The 12,044-nt window shown below is 35.1% G+C and overlaps 3 protein-coding genes and 2 long non-coding RNA genes across 14 annotated transcripts in view; 1 reads left to right on the forward strand and 4 right to left on the reverse strand.

Moving 5' to 3' along the window:
* The window catches only part of LOC309475986 (cell adhesion molecule CEACAM3-like), a 78,645-nt gene extending 74,754 nt beyond the window's left edge, over positions 1-3,891 (reverse strand). For 3 of the 9 annotated variants that reach the window (XM_082139041.1, XM_082139040.1, XM_082139039.1), the window contains exon 1: positions 3,591-3,888. Coding sequence is in view for 1 of the 9 variants with exons in the window: in XM_082139037.1 (XP_081995163.1) it covers positions 3,591-3,636 (46 nt within the window). In the remaining 8 variants the exon portion in view is untranslated. Of the gene's footprint in view, positions 1-3,590 lie in introns of all 9 variants that reach the window. The other 6 variants (XM_082139036.1, XM_082139038.1, XM_082139035.1 and 3 more) reach the window with 3 other exon arrangements.
* A 994-nt stretch (positions 3,892-4,885) lies between these two features.
* On the reverse strand, positions 4,886-5,425 carry LOC309476520. The gene is made up of 2 exons (XR_014198232.1): positions 5,184-5,425; positions 4,886-4,956 (listed from the first exon to the last, which is right to left on the reverse strand). It is a non-coding gene; the product is annotated as an uncharacterized lncRNA (long non-coding RNA).
* A 919-nt stretch (positions 5,426-6,344) lies between these two features.
* Positions 6,345-7,522, forward strand: LOC309476501. The gene is made up of 2 exons (XR_014198213.1): positions 6,345-6,623; positions 7,082-7,522. It is a non-coding gene; the product is annotated as an uncharacterized lncRNA (long non-coding RNA).
* A 1,757-nt stretch (positions 7,523-9,279) lies between these two features.
* LOC309476041 (uncharacterized protein) overlaps positions 9,280-12,044 on the reverse strand; it is a 160,859-nt gene continuing 158,094 nt past the window's right edge. For both annotated transcript variants that reach the window (XM_082139165.1, XM_082139168.1), the window contains exon 7: positions 9,280-9,432. In XM_082139165.1, coding sequence (XP_081995291.1) covers positions 9,373-9,432 — 60 coding nt within the window. In that variant the 3' untranslated portion in view covers positions 9,280-9,372. The remainder of the gene's footprint in view (positions 9,433-12,044) is intronic.
* The window catches only part of LOC309476150 (uncharacterized protein), a 106,298-nt gene continuing 104,436 nt past the window's right edge, over positions 10,183-12,044 (reverse strand). The window contains exon 5 of the mRNA XM_082139372.1: positions 10,183-11,594. Within this exon, the coding sequence (XP_081995498.1) occupies positions 11,449-11,594 (146 nt within the window). The 3' untranslated portion in view covers positions 10,183-11,448. The remainder of the gene's footprint in view (positions 11,595-12,044) is intronic.

Below are 12,044 nucleotides of genomic sequence, written 5' to 3' on the forward strand. Positions count from 1 at the left end.
TAGTCAAAAAGCAAATAGCAAATAGTGGTGCTCTGCAGCCATCTACTGGTTAAAGTGATGATTTGTTACTTTTAAAACAGCATTTTCCAAAAGATGGGCAAAAATCTTACACTAAACCATCTATCTATGTTATCCCCATGAATGAAAGTCAGAAATGTGGGTCAAAAAGACCCTGAACAGCGCACAATGGTTAAGGCAAATGGATTTGTTGTTTGTTGTGTTTTCATATTCAAGAGATTATAAGCTAGATGCCGTTTTTTTGGGCCTGCATCAAATGTTCTTCGACTTTTATACATAATAAATTTGTTTATGAATAAAGATTGATCTGTTGAAAGCAGTTATTTTGAGATAAATGCCAAATGTTCTCCTCCTATTCATATTTTACATTGAAGGGGTGCATACAACATATTTGCCCACCGGCAACTATAGTTGCCACACATTCAAATATGATTTTCAAGAAAGAAAAAGAAAAACCTGGGGAAAATAAATGCAGAACATGTTCACATAGGACACTATTAACAGGATTATATGCATGAAACCATTCAGAAAAATTTGGGCACAAATGGGTTAGATAAGGGCCTGTAAGCAGAAGACTTTGAAAGCAATATAAAGACTCCTCTGCCCTCCCTCTCGTCGTCGCACTTGTTTCACAGACTGTACTGGTGACTTCTGTGTGGCAACTGGGCCTTCTTGCAAGAATAAAATACTTTTTCGTGATCATTTGAATTTCAGAGTGTCTCTTACACAGTTGATGATAGTTTAATGAATTTTTTGCCACAACAGGGTAAAATAATAATAATATTTGCCTATGGCAAGCACCACTAATAATAAATGAAAAATAAAAATAAATAAAACTATATTTAAAAAAAAGTTATGTTGCCTCTGCTAATCATATCATAATTTAAATTCTTATAGTTTCACAAAAATAGCTTTTATTTCAACTCTCTAGGTCTCCTGACCCCCTGTAGCCTAATGTGTTTCCTTTTATCTAGGCCTACATGTTTACATTTACATTTAATTATTTAGCAGACCCTTTAATCCAAAGCCACTTACAACCAGAGAATAACATTCAAATACTGTTCTCATACTGTTCAAATAAGCATATCAAAATGTTTTACCTGGGGCCGCATTCACAAAGAATCGTATAAGAGGCTAACTGGCCAATTTAAGAGAAACTCATAACTTTAGACTCCTAATGTGTTTTACTAAGAGTAATTCACGAAGCATTCTAGCCCTAAAAGTAGCACCTACGTCTGGAACAGCTTAGAAGAAGAAACAAATTAATTTACCTCTTGTCTATACAAACGTGGCGTCAGATTCATTAAAAAAAAACTCTTGTCCTTCTCGGTAGCCTATTCGTTTACGTCTTCTCACAAGCAAACACCTGTCACTCATTATCAGGCAATCACCGTGATCTGATATAGGGGAGAGCGGGGCACAACCTAACGCTTTTTGACTTTCTCAGTTTGTGTAAATCTACTTATGGTTCAGAGTATTTATTTTTTCCCACATTAATTTCCCACATGTCTAGTACAATTATGTGGTTTTGTTTTATTAATACAGTATATACTTTTTTCTTGACATACCCCGAAAGAATGGAAGTGAAATGTGACAACATGCCCCATAGGTGGGGTACATTGTAACATGTGTGGGGTACATTGTAACATGACATATGACAGCTTAAAATGTTATCTGATCTAATAAAAAATATATACAAAACAAACTAAAATATTTTCTAAATAAAATACAATTAAAAAACTTTTTCATATAAAATAATGGCAATTTTTAATAATTAAATATAAACAAATTTTTGAGTTTTGACTACGAACACATGAAAACACAGCTATACAACATAGTTCAAAACAAATAAATAATTAATCATTTCTGAACATTGACTCTCAGTCTTTATTCACCTTTTCCTCACGTTTTCCCAATACAATTAATAAAAGTATAGAATATAATAGCATATTTCTAATAGGGGCACATTGTAACGCAGTGTTACAACATGCCCCCGCCTGCACAACTGGGATTTAAACCCTGCTAGTGTCTTCTGCTAGTTAGCGAAGCATTAAATAACTATCTCAACTGTTAAATAACATCTTGGAGATTAAAATAATATCAGATTTGTCTTATTTTAAATAAACACAAAAAATAGAGATGAAAAATTAACTTAAGTAAGAAATTTACTTTTGCTATGGTTTAATAAATGTCTATGGATATCTTCCAAAAAAAACAATAATTTTGGCGGAATGTTTTTTTTTCTATATTGTGTTGATATGGCAACTAGTAAATACACAAAGTTTCGTCATCCAAGCATGTGCGGAAGTATTTAAAACAAGCGTGTTACAACTAGCCCTGCGTTAGGTTGTGCCCCGCGCTCCCCTATATATGAATGTGTCAATAATAATAATATCATCATCATATTATTAATGTTGACCTGGTTTAACTAACTTTTATGTGATAGCCCTATAGTCTAATAGGGGCCCTGTGCCTATCTCTGGGTTCCTGGCTTAGAAAAAGATAGGCGAGAGCGGGGCACAAAGTAACGCTTTTTGACTTTCTCAGTTTGTGTAAATCTACTTATGGTTCAGAGTATTTATTTTTTCCCACATGTCTAGTACAATAATGTGGTTTTGTTTTATTAATACAGTAGCCTATATACTTTTTCCTTGATATACCCCGAAAGAATGCAAGTGAAATGTGACAACATGCCCCATAGGTGGGGTACATTGTAACATGTGTGGGGCACATTGTAACATAACATATGACAGCTTAAAATGTTATCTGATCTAATAAAAAAAATATATACAAAACAAACTAAAATATTTTCTAAATAAAATACAATTAAAAAACTTTTTCATATAAAATAATGGCAATTTTTAATAATTAAATATAAACTCATTTTTGAGTTTTGACTACGAACACATGAAAACACAGCTATACAACATAGTTCAAAACAAATAAATAATTAGTAATTTCTGAACATTGACTCTCAGTCTTTATTCACCTTTTTCTCACGTTTTCTCAATAAAATTAATAAAAGTATAGAATATAATAGCATATTTCTAATAGGGGCACATTGTAACGCAGTGTTACAACATGCCCCACCTGTGCAACTGGGATTTAAACCCGGCTAGTGTCTTCTGCTAGTTAGCGAAGCATTAAATAACTATCTCAATTGTCAAATAACATCTTGGAGATTAAAATAATATCAGATTTGTCTTATTTTAAATAAACACAAAAAATAGAGATGAAAAATTAACTTAAGTAAGAAATTTGCTTTTGCTATGGTTTAATAAATGTCTATGGATATCTTCCACACAAAAAAATAATAATAATTTGGGCGGATTTTTTTTATTTATATATAGTGTTGATATGGCAACTAGTAAATACACAAAAGTTTCGTCATCCAAGCATGTGCGGAAGTATTTAAAACAAGCGTGTTACAACTAGCTTAGGTGTTTCCCCGCGCTCCCCTAGGCACTAAAACAGATTGTGTGTAGTATAGCTTAATTTTGCACCGATTTTTTCAATTTTGCCCATCCTCATAATCATATCTAATAATATATGTCTTATAGAAAATGACTTACCATGCAGGAGCAAAACACACAGTGTGAGAAAAATGACGAGCATCATTTTCCCAACATTCGGGGAAGTCCAGATTCTGTCGAATGTTTATGTCGATGCCATTAAACGTGAAAGCGAAAGTAATTTGCGCCTAGTAGAGATTTGAAGAAGCCGCGTCAAAAACATTGACAACACGACAAAGCCTGTGTCGGTTTCGCCAGTGATGACGTTCGATGCTGAAGCTCCGAAACGTGTGAAAAACAAACAGAAAAACAGAATGTTTTTGTTTTTCTTCCGCTTCCTCCTCCTCCTCCTCCTATATAAAAAAAAAAAAAAAAAAACACCCACTGGCTGAGTGTTCAGCTCCTCCAGTTTCCACCCATTTAACTCCAAATAATTCACTATATCCTTGTTTTCCTTCAGATATTTTTCCTTTACCCACAGTGGGCTACATCACCATCTCATCTGCACCCTCTCTCTCTTATACACTTCTCCTACATTCTCTTAATTAATCCTGTGTTATTCAGAAACTGAAACAACACCTTTACCGTACTATTTCCTATATCTGAGTCTAATATATTCTTTAACGTTAACTCTTTTCCTTCATTCTTCCATATTTCTTCTCTTAGCACTTCTTTTTCTTCATCATAATCCTTACAATTTATAATCACGTTCTACAGTTTCACTCTGTCCACATTTCTCACACATTCCCGTTGGATTTTTAGATTAGATGTAATGTTGTATTCAAACCTGTCTGTCCCATCCTTGATCTTGTAATTATGTTTTCATCCATCCTATTTGCCCCACTCTTTCTACCTTTTGCCACTTTCTTTTGTATTGCATATAAATGTCTCCCTTTAGTCTCAATATCCCAATACTCTTGCCACTTTTTAATCACTTTCTCTTTTATTATTGATTTTATTGTCTTATATTATGTGGTAGCTCAACTTCTACCATTTCGTCATCTACTGCTTGCTTTGCTTGTTTATCTGCTTCTTCATTCCCTTTAATTCCCACATGGGCTGAAACACACATAATGAGAAACTTTTGGAAAATGCATGAAAATGCTAGTGTGAACAGAGAGTGTTTTGAAATGAAAACACTGTTTTCAAATGTATCCGGATTAATGTAGACGTAGCCTTAAATACACATTTAGTAATCAATGAAACGGCGAACAGGTGTGAAACTCAAATCAGCAACCAAGATAGCTAACAATGGCAGGGAACATGGGGAAACAGGAACAGAACAAAACCGAACTAAAACACAAATGAACCAACAGAACTAAGCATAACCCTAACAAACAGATTATGTTTAAAACTGGGGTCAAACATACTTTTGTATTCCATTATTTCCTGTTCATTTTCCTGGAATGTGGTGGTAGAGACTGGACTGATAATGCAGAAAATGCAGGTGCATGTGATTATTCCATCACAGTGATAATTTTTTAGAATGCTAACATAAAAAAAAAAAACACTACAATTACATGATATAACAAGCACTTTGAACAAATACAACACAGCCGAACAAGCTTCATGAACAGAACTGAAAGAAATAGAGATGGACAAAACAAACTATAATCTATAATGGACAAATAAAGTGAAGTTGTGAATCTTTACCTTGAACGCCCCACAGGTCTCCATCTTCCTTTTGCAAGAACTTGGCAGTAACAAAACTGATCTCAAATGCTTAAAGGCAGAATATTACAATTTAAAACATGCATGTTAAAACTAAATACAAAGAAGAACTGTGACGGCAATCCGTCTAGATGTTCATCTTTGTTGCTTCATCTTTAGGTGAGCGTGATTTGAACTCGAATAACACACCGTACGTAGTCCAGCAACTTCTTTTTAGTAAAGTTTAATAAAATTAACTGGAAAATGTTACACCGTCAAAAAACGAGTTTCGCTCCAATATTGTGTAACCCAGGTCACTAAAGAGATTCTGTTGATGTAAGGAGAGAGAAAAAAAAAAGACTAACACTTGTGAATATATATATAAAACAGTTATTTTATTAATGTCTGTGGGGAAAGAAAAAAAAATAGAAAGTTTAAGATTCTAAGAGAAAATAAGAAAATGCATAAACTAAAATCATAAAACTCATTTAGAAAATGTATCCAATTTAGCAAGACAAAGATTGGTTCAATTCAACGAGTGGGAGTTAGCCCCGCCTTAATAGGTGGACTCAGTGTTGCCAGATGTACGATAATTATCGTATTTGTACGATAATTTTGACCTCTGTACGATGTACGATCAATAATGAAAAAAATCCCATAATGTACGATAATTTCATTGTTTTCAGTCGTTCGTCCAAACACACATCCTACCGCCTCTCTCTCTGACCCCGAATCATTTCGCAGGCTCGCCTGCCTGCACGCAAGCACACACACACACACACACACACACACACACACACACACACACACACACACAGAGGCACCACACGGTGTCGCCCGCACGTCAACACTACACTACAGTTTTGCACTACAATTTTTTTTACACTACAATTTTAATTATGGTCTAGTTCAAAATGTGGACTGTCGGCATATCTTTTGCACTTTGGCAAAAAAAAAGTTAAGTAGCCAGACTTCCTCCAGTTAGTGTGAGCATATTACACAGCTTGTTTAAATTGGCTGGAAAATTATTTGGAAAATAAAATGGTTGGAAAATAGCTATATTTTATGTGTTTGGTTCGTGTACGATAATTTTTCTCAAAAAACGATAATTTTGAGGTTTTGGTACGATACTTCGACATTTCTAATCTGGCAACACTGGGTGGACTCAGGGCAAGGGTGATGCAACACTTTTTGCGAGACACTGAAGCGGCTAGTTCAAGTTACAGAAGCTGCTGGTGCGATCCTAAAGAAAGAAACGAGAATTAGAACAAACAAACCAAGATTTAAATCAGAGAAACAATAGAGAAACTTTTAGATTAAAGTGCGGATTGAGATTCATCAGTCAGACGTTACGAGTGAACGTGATATTGACTGCTACGAAGAGAATACATTTTCCAAAGTTGGAAGTTTTGCCCTTCATAGCCGATGAATTGAGTTCTCTTGGTGAGTGTTGTAATTAAATAATTCTTTTTGTGTGTAAAATACTTGATAAATTGTATTGAATTACTAAATTCTGATGTAATATGCTGTTGTATGTAAAAGAGTTGACCCTTTCGTTTATAATGGGAAGAGTATTGCATGTATGTGTTGAATAATTAATGTTTCAGAGTTAAAAGCCACCTCGAGTGGTTAATAGAGGTTATTTTAACGAATTTCGTCGTGTATTTGAGCTATGAGTTAATGCGCGGTCATGACGCACATGTAATACGGGCAGATGAGGCCTAAGTGCGTCATCGGAAAAATAGCTCTTTGCACATACAAACTGTATGTGCTAAAGTAAGACGGAATTGCAGTAAAAGGACAAAAAAGTTGAATGTTGTTTATATGCAGGCTAACTGCTCTAATGATGTATATTTTTTGAAAGGAATGTCTAATTGTATTTTTGGCCTTGTCTTTGCAAGGTTGGGTCTTTTTCTTTCTTTCCTTTTCCCCTTTTTTCTTGTTTTTTTTTTCCTTCTTTTCTACTATTTGTCTTTTCTGAGTCGGATGCTGCACATTTCCTGGACACCGGACGATTTTGGAGAATTGTATGTGAATTGTCCCTGCTTGCTTCACATCGGGAAAAAAAACGTTGCGAGCGGGAACTGGCGAGCCATTTGCCCATATAAGGAAGGACCGAGTTTATGAATCAAGAAACGAACGGAGTGGTATGATTGTGCACACATCTGAATTGAACTGTGTTGATCCGAGATACATTGCGGAAGAAGGATCTCGTGAGAGCGGCATTCGAACTGGAACTGAGAATTAGTGTGTATATAAATTATATACATATAAAAAGAGGAATCTGAATTGTATTGAATTTGAGACTGCTAATTAAGCAGTAAATTTTGACCTGTATTTTATTTTCTCTACTGTTATTTTTTATTTTTTTTCAAATTCCATTGTATTTCATTTCAATTCATTTCGATTTTATATTTTATTTTTATTTATTTTTCTTGGAGAACGAGAGTAAAAAGGGTATTCTTATAGGGTTATCATTTGGAAGGATTGCATTTGAATTTAAAACGTTTACTTAACCTTAAATAAGCCAATTAGAAACAAATTGAATAAATAGGTAAACAAATAAATTATATACATATATTAATAGAATAAGGGTCAATTAAATTTATTAGCTTGAAACTAAATAGGTAATAAAAAAAAAGAGAGAAACAATAATAATTATAAACTAAATAGGAAATATAAATTAGGGTTATATTAAGGTTACATTTATTTGTTCCACGGCAAATCTTTGCTGTTCTCCTGGTCATTATATATATATATATATTTTTTTTTTCCCTCCTGTGTGATGTGATGTTTTAAATTTCACTGCTTTATCATTTAATTCCTTAATACATCATTCCAAATTTTCTAACGCAACGAGTGCTTGTCATAAATTCTTTCTCCCCTTGCTGTTAACGCAGTCTCTTGAGCGATTCTGGTCTTCTGGTCACTGGTCCAAATTTTGAAGCGGTGCACTTCACGCTCATTTGCATATTTCGCTATTTGTAAGTGAGGGTTGTATTGTCGCCGCGACGCAGGTTACAATTGCATCAAAAGAAAAACTAACCATCGTCGCCGGAAATGACATCATCGTCAATACGAAATATTATATTACACATATAAAAATGATTTACTCCTAATTATTTACTGATTACTTAATGCACACAATAATTTATTTCACATCTGTATAAAGAAATGTGAAATGGCTCATTCATTTTTGCACATTTCAAAAGTGAAGGCATTTAGTAAAGTGAACATCTGAAAAAAAGTAATATTCATATTTTATCAATAAACACACATTTATAAAATGTGAAAAGCTTATGCAGCAGCTCTTGCTGGACTTGAACCTTCAAGCACAACCACAAAGCTTTGACATCCCAAACAATCAAACAAACAAAACCCAAAACAGGACAGGAAAATGTTTAATTTCTCAAGGATTCCTGTTGAAAACACCACTTTAGGCCCCATTTACACATTAAGATGTTGTTCAATCGGATCACAAGTGGACAACGCTAAACACAGGTGTAAACGGGGTCTAAAAACTGTTGAGCTTGTCCACTTTCGATCACTTCCAGAGGTAGTTGAAAAACATATTCAACCGGATTGCTTTTGTAGTGTAAATGCTCATGTGGTCGAATGTTCAAACAGCCACAAAATACGTCTACTCTCCGGCGACTGACCTAATGCTTAAACATTATGGGAAGAGCTCTAGCCAGACGAGATTTAAACTTTGTCTGCAGAAGACTTAAGTTTGGTTTGAGGATGAAAATATACTAAGCACAATGTTCTCTCTGCATTCCTGATTTCTAACACACACTCACAGCGTTCGGCTGGTCTTGCGTCTGTCAGAGCAGAAAAGAAAGCTGATGCTCTCCGTATGTTTCTCCGACATACTGGCACTGTCAAGATGTCAATACTAAAATGGTAAAGATGTAACATTAACAGTCTTTTTACAGTATCTGTAGCACAGACTTAATTTAAGACCTGTGTGTTGTTTAACTGACAGTTGCCTTGTTGTGGCATTTACACACATGATCTGTGAAGAGCGCTTGCATCTTGCAAAATTAATGATTATGAATGTGATCAAAATAGATCAGTGCGTTATTATATCTTGTATAGAGATAATCCTGCACTGTTCCGGTTGGGATTCCTTTAGTAGCTCTAATAATCCTCTCCATTCTTACAAACTGGAAATCCTATTGATGTCCCGAGATCAGCAGGGATCAGCAGAAAACTTTTTTGATAAGGGAATTGAGACTTCCACACCATTCCTCTGCAAGAAAACACACATTTACAGAAGGTTAAAACACTTTTTTTTTTCTCATTGGTTTGCTGAATGCTCTTTATTCTGAAGTAAAACATCACGAGCAGAACTCTTTTAAGTCAATATAAATTATTAATGTTTCTATGCAATGATTTCTGAATGCAGAAACACTTGCTGAACACTTAAAGGGATAGTTCACCCAAATATGAAAATTCTGTCATCATTTAATCACCCTCAAGTTGTTCCAAACCTGCATGAATTTCTTTCTTCTGTTGAACACAAAAGATATTTGAAGAGTGTTGGTAACCAGACAGCAGCCACTGACTTCCATAGTAGGAAAAAAATACAATGGAAGTCAATGGCTACAGTCAGTTGTGTGGTTACCAACATTCTCTAATATATTCTTTTGTTCAAAAGAAGAAATTCACACAGGTTTGGAACAACTTGAGGGAGAGTAATTTTCATATTTGGGTTAACTATCCCTTAAAGCCTCGTTCAGACTGTCAGTCCAAATCAGATTTTTGTGCACATCCGATTGAAATCAGATCATATTTATCAAGTGTGAAAGGCAAAAAAAATGTGAACACATGAAATAGGATTTTTACAAATCCGTTATGAGCTACATGGGCAACGTTCACACTGTGGTTTGCAATAGAGACTGTCGTATTTACATGACAATGTGTATCCACTGTGCTGGACTACTGTCTTCTGAGGCAGCAGCAGAAAGTTTCCTAAAACAACGTCTGATTTTTACAGAAATGTGATTTTTTTTGTATTTCATACCCATATAAACGTAGCTCAAAACAGATTTTTTTTTAAAACTGTGACTTTACAGGATTTTAATCAGATGTGCACAAGAATTAGATTTGGATTGACAGTCTGAAATCCTATTCAAACCACATCTCTGGAAATCCATTTCAGTCTGACCGCTCTGATCAGATTTCACATGGTTTATGTCACCTACGCACGCCACGTAAAACGTAAACGTCAGACGTTGTTTTAGAAAACAAGCTGGAAGTCGCTGCAGAAACAAAGTTGTGTTGTTGCAAAATGCCGGACGAGCAGAAAATGAGAATATAAACGGAGACATGCACTGCGTCTGCAATCAAATACTTCTCTACTATATAGTATGCGAAAAACAGTACGCCAACATAGCAGTATGCGTAAAGTACCTGGATGAACTCCGGTGAGATTCTGAAGTGTGCATACGATGGATCCTTTACTATCCCACTTTACTATGAGGCCACAGGAGCGGGTTTGGGAATTGGGGTGAAGGGACAAAGAAGACACTGGTAGGTCACATGACGAATGACAACATGGCGGATGCAGTCTGTCCGGAATGGTCGCAAAATAAGTTTAAATTCAAATGTAGTTCCTACTTACATAGTATGTGATTTTACACACAGCTATGCTCTAAAACCGACGGAGACGACAGCACGGAATAAATACTGTTGAGAATAAATAAAAAAATTCCGCCACTGCCGTAGAAGATGCTGTAGCCCAGCCCGGCAGATACACATATAGGCAGTATTTACCACTGACATCATGTAGCCACTGCGCTGGACTACTGCGTCTGTATCTGTATTGCAACCATTCCATGTCACGGTTGTTTTTGGCACATGCCTACCAATGCAATATCATTGCTACAGAAACCAGTGCATATATTCCGAAAAAAAAAAAAAAGAGCGCCACAGGACACACAAATCGGATCTGAACAGTTGCAATACTGGACAGTCAATAATTAAGATCATATTCCAATCGGAAAATAATCAGATTTGAACTAACAGAGTGAACTTGTGAGAATTGCAGATCTCACAAATCAGAATATGTTGTAAATTCAGTTGTTGTTTTTTTTTTTGACAGATTCAGTGCATATCTTACCATATCAGGATTGTTCTGCCTCGTGACGCCTGTTTAAACAATAACAAGAAAACGAGATTAACTCAGATTACTTTGGTTAATTTGAATAAAAACACACATTTTTAAAGATTTTTTTGCTCAGTAAATCTCATACCACCCATCCTGTCAAATCAGCTGTATAAAATACTTGCCATCTTGTCCTGCTTGTGTAGATTTCCAGTGGCGATAGTAAATCACAGCAGCAGCTGCAGCCACGACCAGCAGAACAACAGCACATATTCCTGCTACAGCTCCTGAAGACACACCTGAATCTGGAACAGATAAACACACACAGTCATTATTACCAGAGCTTTACTAATAATCAACTTTAACAACATACTTTTGACTGATATTTATACCCGTCTTATTTGGTCATCAGTGTAATGGTAATTTATTTTATAAATGGCGCCATCTGGTGATTTTTTCATGAAACTGTGTTTACAAGAAAACTGACAAATATTTTGAATTTTTCTTAGTAACAATACTTAACAATTGCAAAATTCATAATGTAAACAAAACTCAATGTAACGAGAAGACAATAGAAATGGTCTCAGTTATATTGAGTCAAATCTCACCTTTTCTAACAGCCACCAGTGAACATGTACAGGGTTGATTTATAGTATATATTTCAATCGGTTTCCTAAACTCCAAAGGAAAATGCACTGAATGACTATATGATACTCACCAGTGACATTAACACCTAAACTCTTAATGCTGACAGA

The sequence above is a fragment of the Leuciscus leuciscus genome (genome assembly GCF_965113295.1).
Source record: "Leuciscus leuciscus genome assembly, chromosome: 15".
In the NCBI taxonomy this organism is placed as follows: Eukaryota; Metazoa; Chordata; class Actinopteri; order Cypriniformes; family Leuciscidae; genus Leuciscus; species Leuciscus leuciscus.